The 20,353-nt window shown below is 36.2% G+C and overlaps 1 protein-coding gene across 1 annotated transcript; it reads right to left on the bottom strand.

The window, feature by feature from the left end:
* Positions 1 to 18,565: 18,565 nt before the first annotated feature.
* Positions 18,566 to 20,133, bottom strand: LOC113295693. The gene is made up of 3 exons (XM_026544019.1): positions 19,968 to 20,133; positions 19,132 to 19,869; positions 18,566 to 19,005 (listed from the first exon to the last, which is right to left on the bottom strand). The coding sequence occupies exons 1-3, from the start codon at positions 20,131 to 20,133 to the stop codon at positions 18,566 to 18,568; spliced, it is 1,344 nt and encodes a 447-aa protein (XP_026399804.1).
* Between the last annotated feature and the right edge of the window lie 220 nt (positions 20,134 to 20,353).

The raw sequence follows: 20,353 nt of genomic DNA, 5'->3' as shown, positions 1-20,353 counted from the left end.
GATCACTTTCATATCAACCATATTCTTCTTCACCATAACCAGTTCAAGTGACTCAAATGAACTAGTTAGAGAGTTGTTCAATTTCAAGGAAATCTTATGTAACTACACAAGACAATATCGAAGCAAAAACGATTTGATTCACTCGAATCGGTTCATGAACTATATATCCACGATTTGCATTTGCATTCCTTAGTTTATATAAGAATAAGTTCACAAGCATCGTTTTTAGATATAACCTACTCAAGTTCGCGGACTTAAGTTCCCATACGGAGTTCACAAACTCCAGCAGAAATTCTCGGGTCGAGAACTTCCGCCAGTTCGCGGACTTGGCTCACGCCACCATGCCGGTTCTCTTGATCAACAAAGTTCGCAAACTTCGGTTCAAGGAATAAAGACTTATACATATATGTGTATCCACAACAATGCTTATATCCTCCAATGGTTATATAATCTAAACTCTCATTTCAATCATTGGAACATTCTTAGAGGACGTTGATATTTTATAGTTGTTGTTCACAAACTATTTTTCGTCAAAGTAAGCAATTTCCAAAGTGATTGAAACTTGTCATGACTTTCGTCACTGGGTAAAGATGAACTTGGTTAAAACGAAAGATTACCAACACATATTTCGAGAAATAGATAGGCGAGATAAACTCGGCTCAAAATAGAAAATGTGTGTAATCTAAGTCTATATAGCAAAACGACTTTTGTCTCAAGATAGGAGATAAATAGACTTTTGAGTGATAGATAAGTTCAAGTCTCCACATACCTTTTAGTCGATGAAGATCCACCGGTCCCTTGAGTAATCCTTCGTCTTGTATGATGATTCCCATGGAGTTCTTGAGCTCAACTACACTTTCTATCCTAGTCCGAGATCTTAGCTATAGTAGACTAGAAATCAAGACTTATAGTTTTGATCACTAACATTGACAAACATGCTTGAGATAGCAACACATGCGAGTTCGACCGAACAATGCTCTAACACTAACACACGGACACATCCCAACCATCCACTACTAACACTGATTAAGACCTACTTGAATGGCTACTTAAGTAATTAATGACTAGATTAACTACTAATTAAACTATATGTAACAATTATACTATCCGCGCCCATCCTTATCAACTGAGGCACCCCATCTGAACTGTCGAATACAACCAGTGCTATGACAATACTTTCCCATGAAGAACATCCTTGACCTCAAGGATTAAAATTAGGAAAGTGAGACTTGATGTTGCTGGCATCTTCCCAGGTGTTGTCTTCCTATGGAGAATTGGACCATTGTATGAGGAATTGAGGGACAAAGTAGTTGTTACGGAGGATAACTTTTTCTCCCAATAGAGAAACATGCTTCATGATGATTTGTCCCCGCTGATCAACCAATGGGAGTTGTGGAGGGGAGTAACCGCAGTTCCAATCTTCTTTTTAAGCTGAAAAACGTGAAATACTGAATTTGACATCTACTTTGTATTTTAACTTTTAACTTGAATTCTTGATGGGTTCTATTAAAAATTTCTTTTAATTTTGATGAAAATGAAAATACGTGGCAGTGACTAAATACAACCTCTTATTTGGTTAAATACAATCACGGCTGAAAATAAAAAATATCGACACCCCATCCGTAAAATGTGTAATCAAAACTTACTGTTGGATTGGCCTATTAAAAATCTGATTCATCCATATTCGATTAATGGACTTGAACATGAATGACTGCTTTATTCTTCTTATTGTTGTTTTAAGATTGTAAACGATTGTATGAATTTGCACCTATCCATTAACCGATTCCAAGTCTATACAGAAGAAATAATTATAGTTCAAAAATAAAAAATCAAAGGCTGCTTTAAATCAAATCCTAGTTTTTTCTTTTTAATAATGACTCATTGTAACCTTCATAGTCATTTTAATGTGAAAAAATTGGTTTATCTGATCTACATGTGATTTTTTATGATGGCGTACAAGATACAATTGACATCACAAGTTAATATTTTCTAGAGAAAACCAATGAAACCCAAGAAACGATAATCATCAAATGTTTTCTAAAGTTAAAATTTAAATACTTGTTCATAAACCAAATAATATTGGTCACGGTCAAAGATACTAGAACAAGAGTAATCTATTTCGGAGAAATATACATATTTGAATTGACAATTCTTGAACACAAGCTATGTAAAAAAACAAACATAACAGAAGAAAAAGCATTAAATTATTTTGGGGATGTTAAAGGTGGGTGCTGATAATCAACATTATATTTGGTTAATAAAAATATTGATTTTAGTCGTTTAACTCAAGTAAAGGTTGTATTTAGTCACTGCCAAGAAACAATATAAACTATAAGTAGCAAACGGATATCTATAATTTTAAATCGTGGATCTACTACTCCATTTCAACCTTTTACCGTTTTCTTAGTATTAAAAAAATAAAATAACGTGAATCATAGAACTGAAGCGAATCCATGTTTGAAAATAAAATCGTACACTTACTCGGAAAAACGATTCAAGCATACGTTCGGGAGAGCTTTCCAAATTTCTAAAACGACTCGTACGAGTGGCGAGATGAGTCTAATAACTTTTTCAAAGTTGCCCCTAGCCTCCGGTTCACAAAAATAAATAAATAAAAGCAGAAACCTTAAATTGTCCTGAAAGTCGAACTCAAACCTCTGAACGAGAATCAGGTTCTTGACCATCTGGGTTGGCATGTTGGTAGCATTGAAATTTCTGTAGGTGGCATTGAACTTACTTTTAATGGGTATGGTTAAAGCGTGTTCAGTTATAAGTCTGTTTCTGACTTCTATTTCTGGAGAAGCAGAAGTCAAAAACAAAACTATTTTGCTTCACAAAAAGATGACTTTTCTGCTTTTAGAAGTCGTTCTAAAAAATTACTGCCAAATTGATTTTTGACTCTTCGACTTCCAGAAATCAAAAAAATAAGTGCTCAGTGGACATCCAAACACCCTATAAGAGCATCTCCAACAGTGGGTGTAAAAAATCCTACGTGGAAGTCTAATTAAAACTTTTATATACGAGATTTTACACATATAGTAAATATAGGACCATTGGTTAAAAAACTATCTCCAATAGTGAAAGGTTTAATCCTTGGAATATTTTATATGATAAAATCTTAACCGTTTATCTTAACTTTAACTAATTTCTAAAAAAATAAAATAATTGAAAATATGACGTTGAGGTGCAAGTGAAGGTGTAAATAAGACTTTCTTTAACACCTTCATATTTATTTTCCCATCCTTCCTAGTTTGTAGGATCCAACCATTGGAGATGGATTTATGTTAACTAGTATGTAACCCGTGATACGCACCGGGACTGGTGGGAATAGTCGATTTGTGTGGCGGGGCTTCGCCCCGCGCCTGTTGCCCATATGCATTTAAACATCTTCAAAAGGATCTTGAATAGTTCGACTATTTTTCATGGATATAAAAGTTTGATACCTTAAACTATTTTTTTAGTAATTAGAATGCTATTTGTAATAGTTTAAAATGATTTACACACAATAAAAGTATGAATTCTAGATACGTCTATCATGTACACCTTTGCAATAACCTAAAATTTTGTTTGAATTGTAGCCAAGCTGGAAAGGATTTTGAAACATCGTTGGTTGATCAGTTACCAACCTGTTCATCATGCACATCAAGGAATGAGAATTAAAAAGACCTAATTTCTTTTAAATAGTTTGGGTCTTGTCTAATTCAACATGAGAACAATAGCTTAGATTGGAAATTAACTACATAAAGTATAATTGAGGCATAAATATCATTTAATAGATTAATAATTGTAATGAAATCCATTTAATTAAAATTGTCACGGCTTAAGCATAAACTTGATCATCATCTCAAATAACTAAAACGAAATTCATGTAATTCAAAATTGCCACGACTTAAACCTAAATTTGATTTTAGTCCTTGAAGCCTAGATATAAAATTTCATATTCTTATATTTATGTGTGTAATTTTTCCCATTGTATGATAATTTCTTTCAAGTTTGATTAATCAACACTGCTTATTTGTGTTTCTTGTTGTACATTTAACATTTATGAGTGATTTTTTTCTCACTTGCATGACGCTATTATCGCCTAAATAGAAAAGAAACGTCAAAATCCCATATACTACTAACCAAGAAAGGTAAATATGTAATATAAAAATACATGAATCGCAAATGCACAAAGCTTTCACTGTCTTAGATTAAATGTCAAATGAGGGGAAAAACTGAATAAACTTTTATTCGCTTGAGAATAATAAGTTTATTTTTCATGCATAATTTCAATACGATGAGTGGTGCTCAGAAACAACGCCAACCCACTTGAGATACATAGCCAAAAAATGAAGAAAATAAAGAAAAACAGTTGCATGACCGATTGACCCTCTTCGTGGGTTTGTTTTCTATTGATCCACCAAAAATCTCTCTTGTATGATCAAAACACCCACATAAGATATAGGGTTATTTTGTTTTTGGTACTCAAGTTTTGTCCAATTTTTGAGTTTGGTCTAACATTTTTCCAGATTGGCGTTTGGTACTTGGAAAAAACGTTGACCGTAGTTGACTGTTTCAAATCAGACTTTTATTAATTTTATAAGATAAACATATTATAAATTACTGAATTTACAAGTGTATCCCTGAAGTTGCTATCAGATCCAACGGATGAAAATAAAAATACTTAGTATACGCCTCAGATGAAAGAGACCTACTTACCTAATACCTAATTCTTCTTCCTCCGCCTCCATAGCCAACTCGACCCTCGTCTTCTGCAACAGCTGCAAAGCCTAATTATCTTCGATTCAATTGCACCTCATCCATCACTCTCGGAAAACTATTAATTCGCTGATCGATTCCAGTAACATTATGCCACCAATAAACCCCAACGGCAGTAACCAAAAATCTTGATGGTTTCTATCTTCTGCAGCAACCAACACCACATACAACAACAGCATTCAACCGCTCTCTTCTCTTACCCATCGATATCTTCTCATCCTTGTTCCAATGACAACTCACTTCTAAAACTCTCAACAAACACCTACACATAAACAATCACTTTTTCGATTTCTTCTTCGTAATTTCTCAGCTAACAACAAAACCCTAGCAGTGACTCCATCTTCCAAATCCCATCTACCTAGTTCAACATCGACCACCATACTATGTTTTCTCCCCTTGATTTCAACATCGTTAACATCACCCTAAAGCTCATTGAATCCAGCCACTTCCGATCATTGACTGCTGATTTCAAATTCAAGTCAAACCCACTGTTAAAAATCATTCAATTTGGGTATTACCAATTGTAACAGAGAAGTCTTCAAATCTATCTAATTCTTCAACAACATCTATGTCCCTGCAACAATATTTTTGATTTCTTACTATTTTATAAAATCTCTCATTGAAACCCTTACTGAAACCCCTATTGGGTTGATTCGTCCATCAACCAAAAATTAAAACCCAAAGATAAATCGAAACCCTAATGTATCTTTTTATTTGAAAACTCAATTTTTCAAACATCAAAACCCTAAATAATTAGATACAAATTGTACCAAAACTAAATCCAATTCATCTGTGAAAAAAATAAAGTAAACTCTAAAGAATCGAGATGACAGTAGAAGAGAGCTAGATTAGAGAGAGGGGGAGAATTTTTAATTGTGTTGTGAATCTAGATTGCAGTATCATAATGCCTTATCAGGTTATGCAGAGTTGTGTCGAGGCGGAAGAAGTGATGTATAAAATGAATGTGTGAGTTGGAAAGACTTTTTTGGTAAAGTAAAGGGGTAAAAAAGTAAACTAGAGTATTAATTAGATTTTATCTGATTTTTATAATAATTATCAAACAGACGTCAAACTCTAACGAAGTCAACTACGATCAACGTTTTTTCCAGGTACCAAACACCAAGCTGGATAAATGTTAGACCAAACTCAAAAATTGGACAAAACCTGAGTACCAAAAACAAAATAACCCTAAGATATATTCATGATATGAGAAAGAAAATTCTAAAGAGATCAGAGACAGTTGGGCAATAATAAACAACTATCTCCTTGGAGGATTTTGCGCATAAATTTGCATTACTTCTTAAAAAAAATGCTAATCGGTCTTCCAAGGAGGGAAATTACTCTCAACCTCATCCAAAATATTTTCTCTACCACACACTTATCATTTTATTTGTTCATTTTCTTATCAACCCTGCAGCCAAATATGCTTCCAACTGTTACATCTGTGGGACAAAAAAGAGCACATACAAATTCGTTAAGTTAAATTAACATAAGACCCAAATTTGTCAACAATAAGATAAAAACATTTAGCATATATTTCATCTTCTTTGACCATTCAGTACCATCAACACATAAGCTTTTCACTCAAATAAGCCAATATTGTCAATTATTATAGCCTTACTAATATATGTCTAATCATTGAGTCAATTTGCTAGGAGATCAGATATCCAATGACGAAAAATATTTCAATTATTTTTCATATTGAATATTATGATGCAAACTCAAAACATAGTCGAGAAATCTTGATTTTCCTTCTAACTATGAATATCTTTCATAGTTCCAAAATTAGCATCACACGTCCATGTCGAATCAGTAGGTAAGATCCCACTGCTGGACAATGTCTGTCAGTCGTATTATCAAATCAACTGATTTTGTGCTTTACAAAATATACAAACTATCAGTTTAGGGTTTAAGCAGCTCAGCAGCCAAATACATAAACCTAATAATAGAGTACTATATCATTTATTTCTGCAAGAATTTTCCTTTTATTCTAAAAAAAACATCATGAATCCAACCCCTAGTTACTTAGGCGTTAGGCAGATCTCATGGACCATATATAGAAATGAAAGAACTAATAAAGCATCAATCCTAGTAAATTGGGGCTCAATCCCCAACCAGTGTTATGACGTCAATCCAGGTAAACTTGGGCTCAATCACCAACCCGTGTTATGACATGATTCAGGCTATCAATGATTAAAAATCCAAATGCAAACAAAACTAAATGATCCTTTTGCGTAAGGTAGAATTGTTGGTTTTGTTGCACGACTAATGTACAAAAATAAAAATGATAAACCACGTATATCTACATGTATTTCAAGAATAGAACTGATGGCAAGAAAATAAAAATGACTCACAAATAAATATTAAGTTGACAATAACTTTCCTTTTCAATGAAACGTGAAACCAGGTGCTTCCGAAATTTCATTGATCAAACAAACTTATTCTTGCATGGTTCATTTTTTCCACTAAAGCCCCACATCGGCAAGACCTTCCCCATAGCATAAACGATAATTATAACGTAATGTCAATTTATTAAGAACAAAATCTGTTTTAAAAATCAATGCTAAAAAAAAAAGACTTGGTGCCTGCAGTGTATTGTAAAAGGAAGGATATACATACCCTTTGTACTACATATAAAACTAAAATAGATTGAGATAAAATAGTTGTTCTTGTATGTGCATTTTTTTTCCAATCCCGTCAATTACTCTACTTATTCAATAACTCTGCTTTATAGACAAATGCGCACAAACTCTATGGAATAAAAGTTTCAGTAAGATGCCCAATTGTAGTTTCAATTTTTTTTGATCATGTATTGTATTAGAGAAACTCAAATTCACATGATGTCCTCGAGTCTCCAACAAATTTCAATGGGCCTTTCTGATTTTTATCTTCATACTTTAACTGTATTTGATCTCCATAATTGTTAGAATTGACATTGTAGGATCAGAATCTCGCACCAATAATGTCTCAGCGAAATTATTAACAACATAACACGACAGTGTCGCAGAACAACTTCAGAAACGACATAATAAACGACATCAGCCAAATCATGAGAAAAGTGTGACGATCCTGCGAAAATAAGGAAGTTTGCGAGATTGGTATTTGTAAGGTTGCGATAATGTCGCAAACCATATCCGAAAATAAAGGAAAGATTAGCTGTCATCCACTATGTATTCCCTATAAATAGTCATTCAGTTGTAAAGAAAAGGGAGAGAGATCTTTCTTGAGTAAGAAGCAAGTAAATATGAGAGAGAAAATCTAGAGCAGTGGTTATTTTTGATTCCTTTATCTTTTCTTGTAAGATTGTTCAAAGATTCATCAATAAAATTAAGATTGTTAATCCAAAAATGAGTTGAATGTTAATGAAATCTTGTGAGGGGTGTAGTGTAGGATTTCCTGCAACTACATAATGGCGCTAGAAACAGGGACTAAAGGTTGAAAGTTGAAGATTGTTGTTGAGATTGTTCAAATCAAGAAAGTGATTAAACAAATCAGTGAACCAGTTAAAAGAAAAATGATTAGAGTCAATGAAGATGACAAAATATTAGAGTGTAATATGATAACAAAAACAATGGTTAATGAATTTCATGAAAACATCAAAGGAAGGATACATAAACGAGATTTTGAAGGAAGGAAGGTTATGGCGGTAGAAAAGACATCACCCTTGAAAGATTGGGAAAAGCAAAAAATCACATTCATGGCAGCAGAAATACCAAAAGAAAATTTGAGCCACACATCTTCATTGGTTATTACAGTACCTATTACACGAAAAGAGAAGGGGACAACAACAAAATCCACGGAAGAATGGATATTGAACAGAACTTTAATCGATACAGGAAGTTCAGTGGATATAATATTCTATCATGCGTTCAAAGGAATGGGATTCAAAGATGAAGAAATGTCTTGTTCAACATATCTTGTTCATGGCTTTGGAAAATCCACAACAAAACCTAAAGGAGAAATAGTGGTGCGAATTCCACTAGGAGAGATCGAAACACAAGTGACACTATGCGTAGTGGATATGGAATCACCATATAACATGTTGTTGGGGAGGCCATGGATACATGCAATTAAAGCTGTACCATCAACGTTGCATCAATGCATCAGGTTCCCCATGCCAAATGGAGTAGGTGAAATTAAAGGAGATATTGACAATGCGAAATTATGTTATCAAATTGAAGTAAAACATTATGAAGGACGAGCAAAAAAACGACAATTTCGCAGAAAAATAACAAAGGAGGCAAACAAAGAAGAAGAATTTAGAGTGTACATGATAAGAGCAAAAGAAGGTAAAGGAATACCCAGCGAAATTTCGGAGGAAGGAAATGGACCTGCGAAGATGATAAAAGAGCCAACACCAATGGGAGAACCCAAGGCCAGTTACACTGCAGAAGAACCAACAAAAGAAGTAAATGTTGGGACTATGGAAGAACCCCTAATACTGAGGATTGGAACCAAGATGGATGCAGAAGAGGAAGAAAGAACTGTCAATATTTTGCGGGAATATAAAGATATTTTCGCGAGGAGCATGGATGAGATACCTGGAATAGATCCGTCAATTGAATGTCATAAGTTGGAGATTAACAAGAATGTGAGACCATTTAAACAGAGAATAAGAAAAATCGCAACGACCTACCATCCTCAAATAGAAGAAGAATTACAGAAAATGCTTGAGGAGGGAATTATAAGAGAAGCTAAATACCCAGAGTGGATAGCAAACATGGTTGTTGTTCCAAAGAAAAATAAAGGGATAAGAATTTGCATAGATTTCACTGATTTAAACAAGGCTTGCCCTAATGATAGTTTTCCATTGCCGAATATTCCTCAAATGATTGAATCAACAGCGGGAAATGATAGAGTGTCTTCTTTAGATGGGTACAAAGGTTATAACCAAATCCCTCTCGCTGAAGAAGATCAAGAGCATACTGCTTTTTTCGCTCCAAGAGGTTTATACTGTTATACAAAAATGCCATTTGGTTTGCGAAATGCAGGAGCAACGTATCAAAGAATGGTAGAGAAGGTGTTCACGAAATGGATACACAAAACATTAGAGGTGTACGTGGATGACATGTTGGTGAAGAGTAAAGAAGCCAAAGATCATGTACAAGATTTGAGGTAGATTTTTGAACAGATGTGGCATCATAACATTAAACTGAACCCTGAAAAATTCATTTTTGGGGTTGCATCGGGAAATTTTTTAGGCTACATTTTATCAAAAGAAGGAATACAAGTTGATCCAGAAAAGGTACAAGCAGTTCGTGACATGCCAACACCAACAACGATAAAGGATGTACAAAAATTGAACTGACTTTTAGCTTCGCTAGGAAGATTCATTTCGCGATCATCAGACAAATGTAAAAAAATTTTCAATATACTCAAGAAAGGTGCGGAATTCAAATGGATTGATGAATGTGAAAAAGCTTTTCAAGGGATCAAAGAACACCTTATGAATACATCTATTTTACAAAAGGCAGAACCATGAGAAGAACTATTGATCTATCTTGCGACAACATCACATGTTTTAAGCGATGTGTTATTGCGAACATACGCAGGAGTGGAAAATCCCATTTATTACATCAGCAAAACATTTAATGTTGCAGAGAGGAATTATTCAAAGATTGAGAAGCTAATTTTAGCATTAGTATACGCCGCATTTAAACTTCGCATATATTTTCAAGCACACAAAATAAGGGTGCTAACAAAAGTACCAATTGAATCAGTGATGAAGAATTCAAAAAGATCAGATAGGGTGGAGAGATGGAATGCACAAGTAGGACATTTCGAAATCAAGTATGAAATATTATCTTCACCAAAATCACAAGTTGTCGCAGATTTCTTAGCAGAATTTCCTTTAGAAGATGATGAAGCGGTGGAGGAGATGATGGATATAGAAGAAGAACATGGATATCCAAAAGACTTATTAACATAACCAAATAGATGGGAGATATTGGTAGATGCATCATCAAATGGGAAAGGCAATGGAGTTGGAATTTTTTTAATTTCATCAGAAGGAGCGAAGATGGCTTTTTCATTCAGATTGGAATTCGCATCTACTAATAATGAAACGGAATATGAAGATGTGGTACATGCCTTAAAGTTCGCAATAGAAATGAAACTAGAAAATGCCAGGATCACTAGTGATTCGCAGCTAGTTATTTTCCAAATAAAGGGAGAGTACACTATAAATGAGCCATCCTTGAAGAAATACAAGAAGCTCATTGAAGAATTGTCAGTGAAAATCCCAAAGATAAAATTAAGGCACATTTCAAGGAGGGATAACAGACTCGCAGACGCTTTTTCTTTCATCTCAAGCATGATGACAGATCCAACTGCGAGATGCATAAAAATACATACACTTCTGTCACCATCAATTAATAAAGAAGAAGAAGTGAACGTAATGATGATAGAAGGTGGATAAGAAGAACAAACGAACAATATCGCAGATTGGAGAACATAACTTCATGCATATTTGGCGAAAGGAGAAACACCAAGAAACAGATTGGAAGCACACAAGTTAAAAATCCTCGCAACAAATTATGAATTAAGAGATGGGCTGCTATACCGAAAATCCTTTAATGGACCATCACTCAGATGTTTGACACGAGAAGAAGGAGAAAAGGTGCTAAAAATGTTACATAGTGGGGATGCTGGCAATCATAGCGGGGGAAGATATTTGGCACATAGAGCAAAAATGCAAGGCTATTACTGGCCATACATGCACGATGATGCAAAACAAATATCAAGACGTTGCGAAGATTGTCAGCGGCACGGAAAGAAAATACATGCACCTGGAGCACCATTGTCATCTTCAACCAGTGTATGGCCTTTTGGAAAGTGGGGCTTAGATATTGTGGGGCCATTTTTACCAGGATCTGGACAAAGAAGATACTTAATAGTCGCAACAGATTATTTCACAAAATGGACAGAAGTAAAGGCAATACAGCATATTCGCGACAAAGATATCTTTACATCCATATTCGAAACTATTATTTGTAGATTCGGAATTCCCGCACCAGTTGGTATCTGATAATGGGAAACAGTTTGAAGGACAGAACATAGAAATGTTACTTAATGCATTTAAGATAAAATGTGGAAAGTCTACTCCTTTGTATCCACAAGTTAATGGACAAGCAGAGGCAACAAACAAAACAATTGCAGATATATTAAAGAAAAAATTAGAAGGACATCATAGAGCATGGTGCGAACAAGTACATAATGCAGTATGGGCTTATAACATAACTAGGAGAGAATCTACTGGAATGTCACCTTTTTGTTTAACATACGGAGTCGAAGAGGTGTTACCAACATAAGTTGTTATTCCGACGACAATGAGAGAAGCTTGGGAGAAAAATCTTAGTGAGGGTTTAATCTTAGGCAAACTTGATGAGTTAGAAGAAAAAAGAGAAAGAGCTTTACAGCATATGGAGAATTATCAGCGAAGATTAGACCGAGAATATAATAAACGTGTCAAAGTACGCAAATTTCAACCAGGAGATTTAGTTCTGCGAGAGACACCAATATATCATCGAGAAAATGGTGGAAAGTTAGCGAAAAATGGGATGGACCTTACATCATTAAGGAGATAGTTCGGACAGGAGCTTATAAATTAATGGATCCAGAAGGTAGAGATGTTGGTCATAGACTTGACAGACCATGGAACAGATTGTACTTAAAGAGATATGTTGTAGTTTTGAAAGTGGTAGTAAAAGTTCGTTGCTCGGACTTGTAAAGATTTAAAAATAAAAAAATATACACAATATTTGTCACAATGGGCGAGAGGTACTGGGACTAGGATTCCGCCAATTTCATTTCTTAAGGTTCAAATAATAATTCTTTTATCAATAATAGCTCAAAAAATATATTAAATATATCGACTCTAATTTATTGCCAAGATTGATTCTCAAAATATTATGTGTAAATGTTAATCATGGGACATCAAATCATCTAAGCTAAGCATGACCCATCAAATCAAATCACAACTAATTAATTTAAATCATAATTTCAATTAAAATTAATGCAAAAGTCATGAAAAGAATTAAATATAATTACCCAAGTGTGAAATAAGGCTTCCTCCATTGCCCCAGTGTTGGGATTTAGCTTCTCATATTAATCATAATCTCAAAATACATGTATGTTGCTCAAAAGTTGATTAAAATGATAAAAATGAGTAAAACAGTGAATGTACGACCCACAGGATGCGTCACAAAAAGAACGATAAGAGACAGGTGGTGCTGATATTTAGACTGCGCTGCGACCCACAGTTTGTGTCTTAGACACTGGTGATAAACGACTGCCCTCGAGAGTCCGTTCTTCGTGTTCTTGGTCTTCATCAATGGCAGCAGCATCAACAGCAGAGAGAAATCATGGTTCTCGACTCTGCAGCGTTCCTTATCTCCTCCCAACTCTCGACACCCTTTCTCCTTGACCTCAGTGAGCTATTTATACCCAACAGCATCGATATCTTCCATCATAACTCCATATAATCTTCTCTTCAATTCTTTGCAGACGCGAGAATAATATTTTTGATTTTTTTCCTGTTTAATCGAAATCGTGTTTACCAAATATTCTCTTGGCTTCTGACGCTCTCTCAATCTTTCCTAGCTTAGATATATTCGAATCCCATGAGATAACGCACGTATATCCTCCAACAGAATCCAATATTTTCCAAAATATTCTCCCGTGAAAACAGCTCCCCTGTTTGGACTTTGATTTTCTCTCCCGGTCATTTCAGCCCAACTTGATCGCTAAAATCACTTGCATTCGGCCTGTTTAGCCTTAACAGGCTTAGCCCAATAATTTCCAGCGATCGAATCTTCCAAAACCACGTCCAAGAATCGAGTAGAAATTTCATGCAGGCGTGATTGATTTTGTAACACCCCGATTTTCGTGCGTGGATCCCATGTCCGAAAACCCGAAGTGCTACTTCGATACCATAGACGAAGCCCGGCTACTAATCCCAAGCTCATTTAATAATTTATCCGGGCTTAGTTAAATTATGTTCAGTTTCGAAATTCTTTCGCAGCGGATATATAAAAATTCTCTTCGGAACATCTAACCGTTAATTTGACGTGATTTTTAATTTACATGAACCCTAAAGAAATATACTTTATCAGAAAAATTAATTTCACCGTTAAAAGTTCCAGATTAAATCCAAAATAATTACGTTTTTAAGAAAGATTCATAAAACAGAAAATGACGCCAGGTCACTCAAATAATTTTACTGAGTCCAATACGAATCCATAAATTATTATAATTATATATTCTGAAACCAAACTTATCTCCTATCCAGTAATAAAATTTCTAGGATTTTTAGTTTATCTTAAATACCTTTTGACCATAGTCAAACGAGTAGTTGACCAGTACTGCAGAAACGTACAACAGTGACGATTCGTTTTAGAAAAATCATATCAATTCACTCAAAACTTCAAATCTTCTTTGGTCGATCATTATGAAAAGATAAAAGAACCATCTTTGAGTTTTCAGTAGACTCTAAAGGCTAAAACATGACATAGAATATTTTAAAAAAATAGACAACTTCAGTAAAATTGAATCTGACAGAAAACGTCTGATCCTTGTACAGTGAAAACAATTGATTTAAAAATACTTCTGGAACTCAGAAAATTATGAAATTTTTATATGTACATATTGAGAGATTTTTACATGTAACATAAGAAAATGAGACAAAAAAGTATTATATAATAATTATGATAGACAGTCAAACTGACATGATCCAGAAATTTCCATTATTCAATCAAATAGAGTAGTCTAAACAAAGCATTGTTTTCTTTGGTTATACATTAACCCAATAATATTTAAAGCTTTAATAACCAATAAATAACTAAATAAATCATCTAAAAGAGTTGATGATATTTTATTACAATCCCAATCATAAATCCTATGCAAACTACTAATAATAGAACCAAAACCGATCTCTACGCTTTTCCGCCATTAACTCCTTGTGGTGCCATAAAATCTGGAATTTTTTGTCATTAAACGACGTGAGTTGTGACACCCAGTAGGAAAAGAAGCAACAAAACATTTTATCAAACATTTTCAATTCTTTTTTAAAACAACTAGTATGGTTAATAGCATCACAAATACATGGAAACACCACATCCATAAGAACAATCAAATCAATCACATCAAATCCGCTCGCCCCAGGGAGCCCCACGTGGGTTTAGGGAACAAAACCGTTCCCAAGGATATCTCGTATCCCATCATAGTTGTTTTTAAGAATCACAATCTATGGACCGCAGCCCAACATACATAATCATACTCACAACATCGATTATCATTCATATATGAATCAAAACTCACAAAATAAAATTAATTAAAAGAAACTTAAATAAAAGAAGGTTTTGATTGTGTTGCGCCTACCTCAATCGCTAGCAAATAATCCTATGGAGAACAATAGCCAACAAACTAGCAACTCCTCTTGCAAGAACCAAAACCAAAAGCTAAACAGTCACCCAGTTCACAGGTCCTGTTCTCTCCTAAAGAAGATGAGAACCACTCTTCTTCTACCTCTTTGTTTCTTTTTTCTTCTGTTTTTTTTTTCTCTTGGAGGCTAATATTTTCTAGGTTTCGTTTCACCTTTTTTTTTTTTTTTTTTTTTTTTTTGATGATACGGTCTCAAAAGCATTATATACTAAAAACCTAGAGGAAACGGGTCTTCTGGTCGACTAACTATATAGATACCACTTGGTAGGCCCATGTAGATCAAATATTAGTTCATTATATGATAGGCCCATTAAAGAAAGAAGTGATGAATACTTATTAGGCCCGTCAGAAAAATCTAAAGTTTTACTAGCTACTCCAACGAATTATCAAAGTAATTAAAACGATATGTTACTACAAACCTGAAATGACTATACTACCCTTATTTCTTGAAATGACAAAACTACCCTTATATACTAAATGACAAAAATGCCCTAGAAATTTGGGACGGGCTTTACAGCTCTATCCCCCTTAAATGAAATTTCGTCACGAAATTTAGAGATTACCTTAGAAAAGTTCAGGATATTTGCTCCGCATTTCGGGCTCTAATTCCCATGTCGCTTCCTCAACCTGGCGGCGTTGCCACTGCACCTTAACCATAGGGATGGTCTTAGTGCGAAGCACATGCTCCTTAAAATCCAAAATTCGAACCGGTCTCTCCACGTACGTAGCATCCTCTTGAATCTCCAAATCTTCCCAGGCAATAATGTGTGAAGGGTCAATAACATAAGACGGATCTCTCTCGTATTTCCGCAACATTGACACGTGGAAAGTGTCATGAACGTGCCCAATTCGCTGAGGTAACTCCAACTGATAAGCAGCTGCACCCACACGTCGAATAATTTGAAAAGGCCCAATGTAACGTGGTGATAACTTTCCTTTCTTGCCAAAACGCTTAATACCTCTCTTCGGGCTCACTTTGAGCAACACCAAGTCACCCTCGGTAAACTCTAGAGGTCGACGTCTCTTGTCTGCATAACTCTTCTGACGACTCTGAGCTGTCATTAGCCTCCGTCGGATTAACTGAACCTTCTCAGTCGTCTCTCGTACCAAATCCGGTCCAAAAATGTTACGTTCGCCGATCTCGGTCCAACACACTGGTGATCTACAAGGTCGTCCATATAATGCTTCAAAAGGTGCCATACCGATGCTAGCCTGATGGCTATTGTTATAGGAAAACTCTACTAATGGCAAGTTCTCACTCCAACTTCCCTTGAAATCCAAGGCACAAGCTCTTAACATATCCTCTACAATCTGAATTACCCGTTCAGACTGCCCGTCGGTCTGGGGATGAAAGGCAGTACTAAGTGAAACACGTGTACCTAACGCCTTCTGTAAACTCTGCCAAAACTGAGAAGTAAAACGAGGATCTCTGTCAGATACAATTGACACCGGTGTACCGTGCAACCTTATTATCTCGTGGATATACCTCTGACTTAACGTGGCTAACGTATCAGTCTTCTTGATTGCTAAAAAGTGCGCCGACTTGGTAAGTCTATCAACAATAACCCATATAGTATCCTTACCATGTGCAGTTCTAGGTAATCCCATGATAAAATCCATAGTGATGTGTTCCCATTTCCATTCTGAGATGGGCAATGGTTGAAGTAACCCTCCTGGTTTCCGATGATCAATCTTCACTTGTTGGCAAGTGAGACATCTCGACACATACAAGGCAACATCTTTCTTCATACCTTTCCACCAATATTGCCTTTTCATGTCATGGTACATCTTGATCCTCCCGGATGAACACTAAATTTAGAATTGTGAGCCTGTTCTAGTACCCATCCTCAATTTGATTGGCACAAAAAGTTTTCCCATAAAACGAAATACACCATCAGTTTGAGTCCAACCTTCTGGTGTTTCTCCTTTCTCCATTTGAGCACGAATCGAAATCATCTCCCTATCAGTCTGTTGAGATTCTACAATCCGTTGTTGTAACTCTGGAACAACTAATATTGTAAATCATCTCGTCAGGGCCCAAGTCACCTTCCTCCATAAGTCTGCACAAATCCCAAGTATGAAGAGTCATACTTGCTACATTGGCCCTCGATTTTCGGCTAAGAGCATCTGCTACCACATTTGCCTTTCCTGGGTGGTAATGGAAAGTATACGTGTAATCCTTAAGAAATTCCACCCAACGCCTCTGTCTCAGGTTCAAATCTCGTTGGGTAAAAATATACTGCAAGCTCTTATGGTCACAAAATATGTCTATCTTCTCACCATACAGATAATGTCTCCACAACCTCAGAGCGAACACAATAGCTGCTAACTCGAGGTCATGAGTTGTGTAATTCAATTCATGTGTCTTTAGTTGTTTTGAGGCATAAGCTACCACTCTTCCTTCTTGCATAAGAACACATCCTAAACCCTTCAACGATGCATCGGAAAATATCACATAACCAATTCCGCTTACCGGTGTTGTCAAAACTGGTGCAGTAGTTAATTTATCCTTGAGCATGGAGAAAGCCTCTCGCAATCATTATTCCACTCGAACTTGGAATCCTTTCGAGTCAACTTCGTCAGTGGTGAAGCAATACTTGAGAAGTCCTGAATGAATCGTCTATAGTAACCCGCTAAGCCTAGAAAGCTACGAATCTCAAACACGTTCTTTGGCCTTTCCCATTTGGTAACCGCTTCAACCTTAGCTGGGTCCACTTTGATTCCTTCTCTACATACCACGTGTCCCAAAAACTGAACTTCAGAAAGCCAGAAGTCGCATTTACTCAACTTAGCGTATAACTGATGAGATCTCAACAACTGCAATGTTAATCTCAAGTGTTCCTCGTGCTCTTCTCGTGACCGTGAATAGATAAGAATGTCATCTACAAATACCACTACAAATTTATCTAAGTACGGTCGAAAAATTCGATGCATAAGATCCATGAATGCCGCTGGAGCATTTGTAAGTCCAAATGGCATCACCACAAACTCGAAATGTCCAAATCGAGTTCGGAAAGCGGTTTTTGGAATATCTTCTTCCTTGATTCGGAGTTGATGATAAGCTGATCGCATATCAATTTTTGAGAAAAACTGAGAATCCTTCAACTGATCAAACAAATCCTCGATCCTAGGTAAGGGATACTTATTTTTCACTGTAACTTCGTTGAGTTTTCTATAATCGATGCACAATCTCAGCGAGTTATCCTTCTTCTTCACAAAAAGGACTGGTGCACCCCAAGGTGACGTACTACCTCGAATAAAACCCTTAGCTTCCAACTCGAGTAGTTGCTTATCTAGTTCTTTTAACTCCATAGGTGCCATTCGATAAGGAGCCATCGAAATTGGCGAAGTACCAGGTTGAACTTCAATAGTGAAGTCCATTTCTTCTTGGGGGTAAACCTGGTAATTCCTCAGGGAAAACATCTTCAAACTCCTCTACCACTGGAATACCCATAGTAGAGACAGAATCTTGTTGCTCATCTCCTATCATCACTAAGTGATAAAGAAAACCTCTAGAATGAGTCTGTCGGAAATGTCTTTCCGACAAGATAAGGGGAGACGCAAAACTACGAGTTCCGGTAAAGTGGACAACTGACCCTTCGTCCGAGTGAAGAGTCACACGTTTTTGAAAACAATCAAAAACAGCATGATGAGCAGATAACCAATCCATACCCAGGATTACATCATAACCAGACATATTCATCACAAAAAGGTCAATCAAAAACTCATGCTTAGCTATACGTACTACACACATTCGTGCCACGCGGTCAATACGTGCACTACTGCCTATCGCACTAGCTACGCCTAAGTACCCATCAAGTAATTCAGTTTTCAAACCCAATTACAAAACAAACGAAGAAGCAATAAAAGAATGAGTAGCACTAGTATCAAACAATATCTTAGCCCAAGAATTGTAAACTAAGAATGTACCTTCAACAACTGAGTTATCCGGATCCTGACCAACATGAGCAATGTTGAACGCCTTAGGTTGTTGAGGGGGCTGTCGAGCTTGGTATTGTGGTGGATTGTTCTGAGGACGGTTCTGCTGATAACCTTGACGTTGGTTCTGAGGTATAAAGGGTTGTTGGTTCCTCTGAGAAATAAGTGCAGGACAGTTCCTCTTAAAATGTCCAGGTTGCTTGCAATGATAACACGAAGGTGCAGGAAGCTCCATATTCGGTCCATTTCCTTTCTTATGGTATGGGTGGTTGTTATTTTTATTCTTGTTCTTATCCCCATTGTGACGTTCTCTAATTCGATTTGCCTCCTCAATGTCTCTCTCAGCAATCATCGCTCTTTCCACTATCTCATTATAAGAGGTAATCTTCAAAATAGACAACCTACCCTTAATTGAAGGTCTAAGTCCCTCCTGAAACTTAAAAGCCTTCAGCTCTTCATTCTCCACCAGATGAATAGCAAAACGAGAAAGTTCTTCAAACTTGGCTTGGTACTGTGCTACGGTCATATTTCTCTGAGTCAACTGCATAAACTCGATCATGCGTTGGTTTCGTGCAGTTTGTGGAAAGTACTTATTTAGGAAGGCGAGTCGAAATTCTACCCAGGTAAACAGACCGTCATTCCTAGAACGACGAGTCAAGTCCCACCAGCGAGTGGACTCACCCTCAAGCTTAAAAACAGCAAGATCCAACTTATCCTCGTCATTCACGCCTAAAAGGGTGAATATTTTCTCAATCTTATTTATCCAATCTTCAGCGACCAGTGGATCAGGACTACCTTTAAAGGAATCGGGCTTTTGTTCACTAAACTTCTAACTAACAAAGCTCGTTGATTAGGTGGTGGAGGGGGAGGAGGTGCATTCTGATTAAGATTCACTTGTTGTTGCATTGCTTGAGCAACAGCATTCAAAGCACGAACAACCTCACCGAAACCCTCATCATGTGGGACGGCTAAACCATTCGTACGACGAGACATGTCCTGATTGAAGGACATTAAATTATAAGTAACACCGAGAGAATTATCTATGCAAAAGAAGTGTAACCTATTACGCATTCAAACAACAACAATCAACAGATACACGAACAATTTCACATTCAAGCATATAGACGTACCGACTTATTCAGAAACTAGCCTGCCCAAAGGATCAGACTAGCTCTGATACCAAACTGTAACACCCCGATTTTCGTGCGTGGAT

The sequence above is a fragment of the Papaver somniferum genome, chromosome 7 (genome assembly GCF_003573695.1).
Source record: "Papaver somniferum cultivar HN1 chromosome 7, ASM357369v1, whole genome shotgun sequence".
Lineage (NCBI taxonomy): Eukaryota > Viridiplantae > Streptophyta > Magnoliopsida > Ranunculales > Papaveraceae > Papaver > Papaver somniferum.
This window is presented reverse-complemented; position numbering and strand designations above follow the sequence as displayed.

Excerpts from the sequence above, each read along its gene's own strand:
- LOC113295693 (XM_026544019.1), bottom strand. The coding sequence starts at position 20,133 with ATGTCTCGTCGTACGAATGGTTTAGCCGTCCCACATGATGAGGGTTTC. Across the intron at positions 19,870-19,967 it reads ACGAGCTTTGTTAGTTAGAA|GCGTGAATGACGAGGATAAG; the intron begins GTTTAGTGAACA and ends TCACCCTTTTAG. Across the intron at positions 19,006-19,131 it reads GGATAACTCAGTTGTTGAAG|GCGTAGCTAGTGCGATAGGC; the intron begins GTACATTCTTAG and ends ATGGGTACTTAG.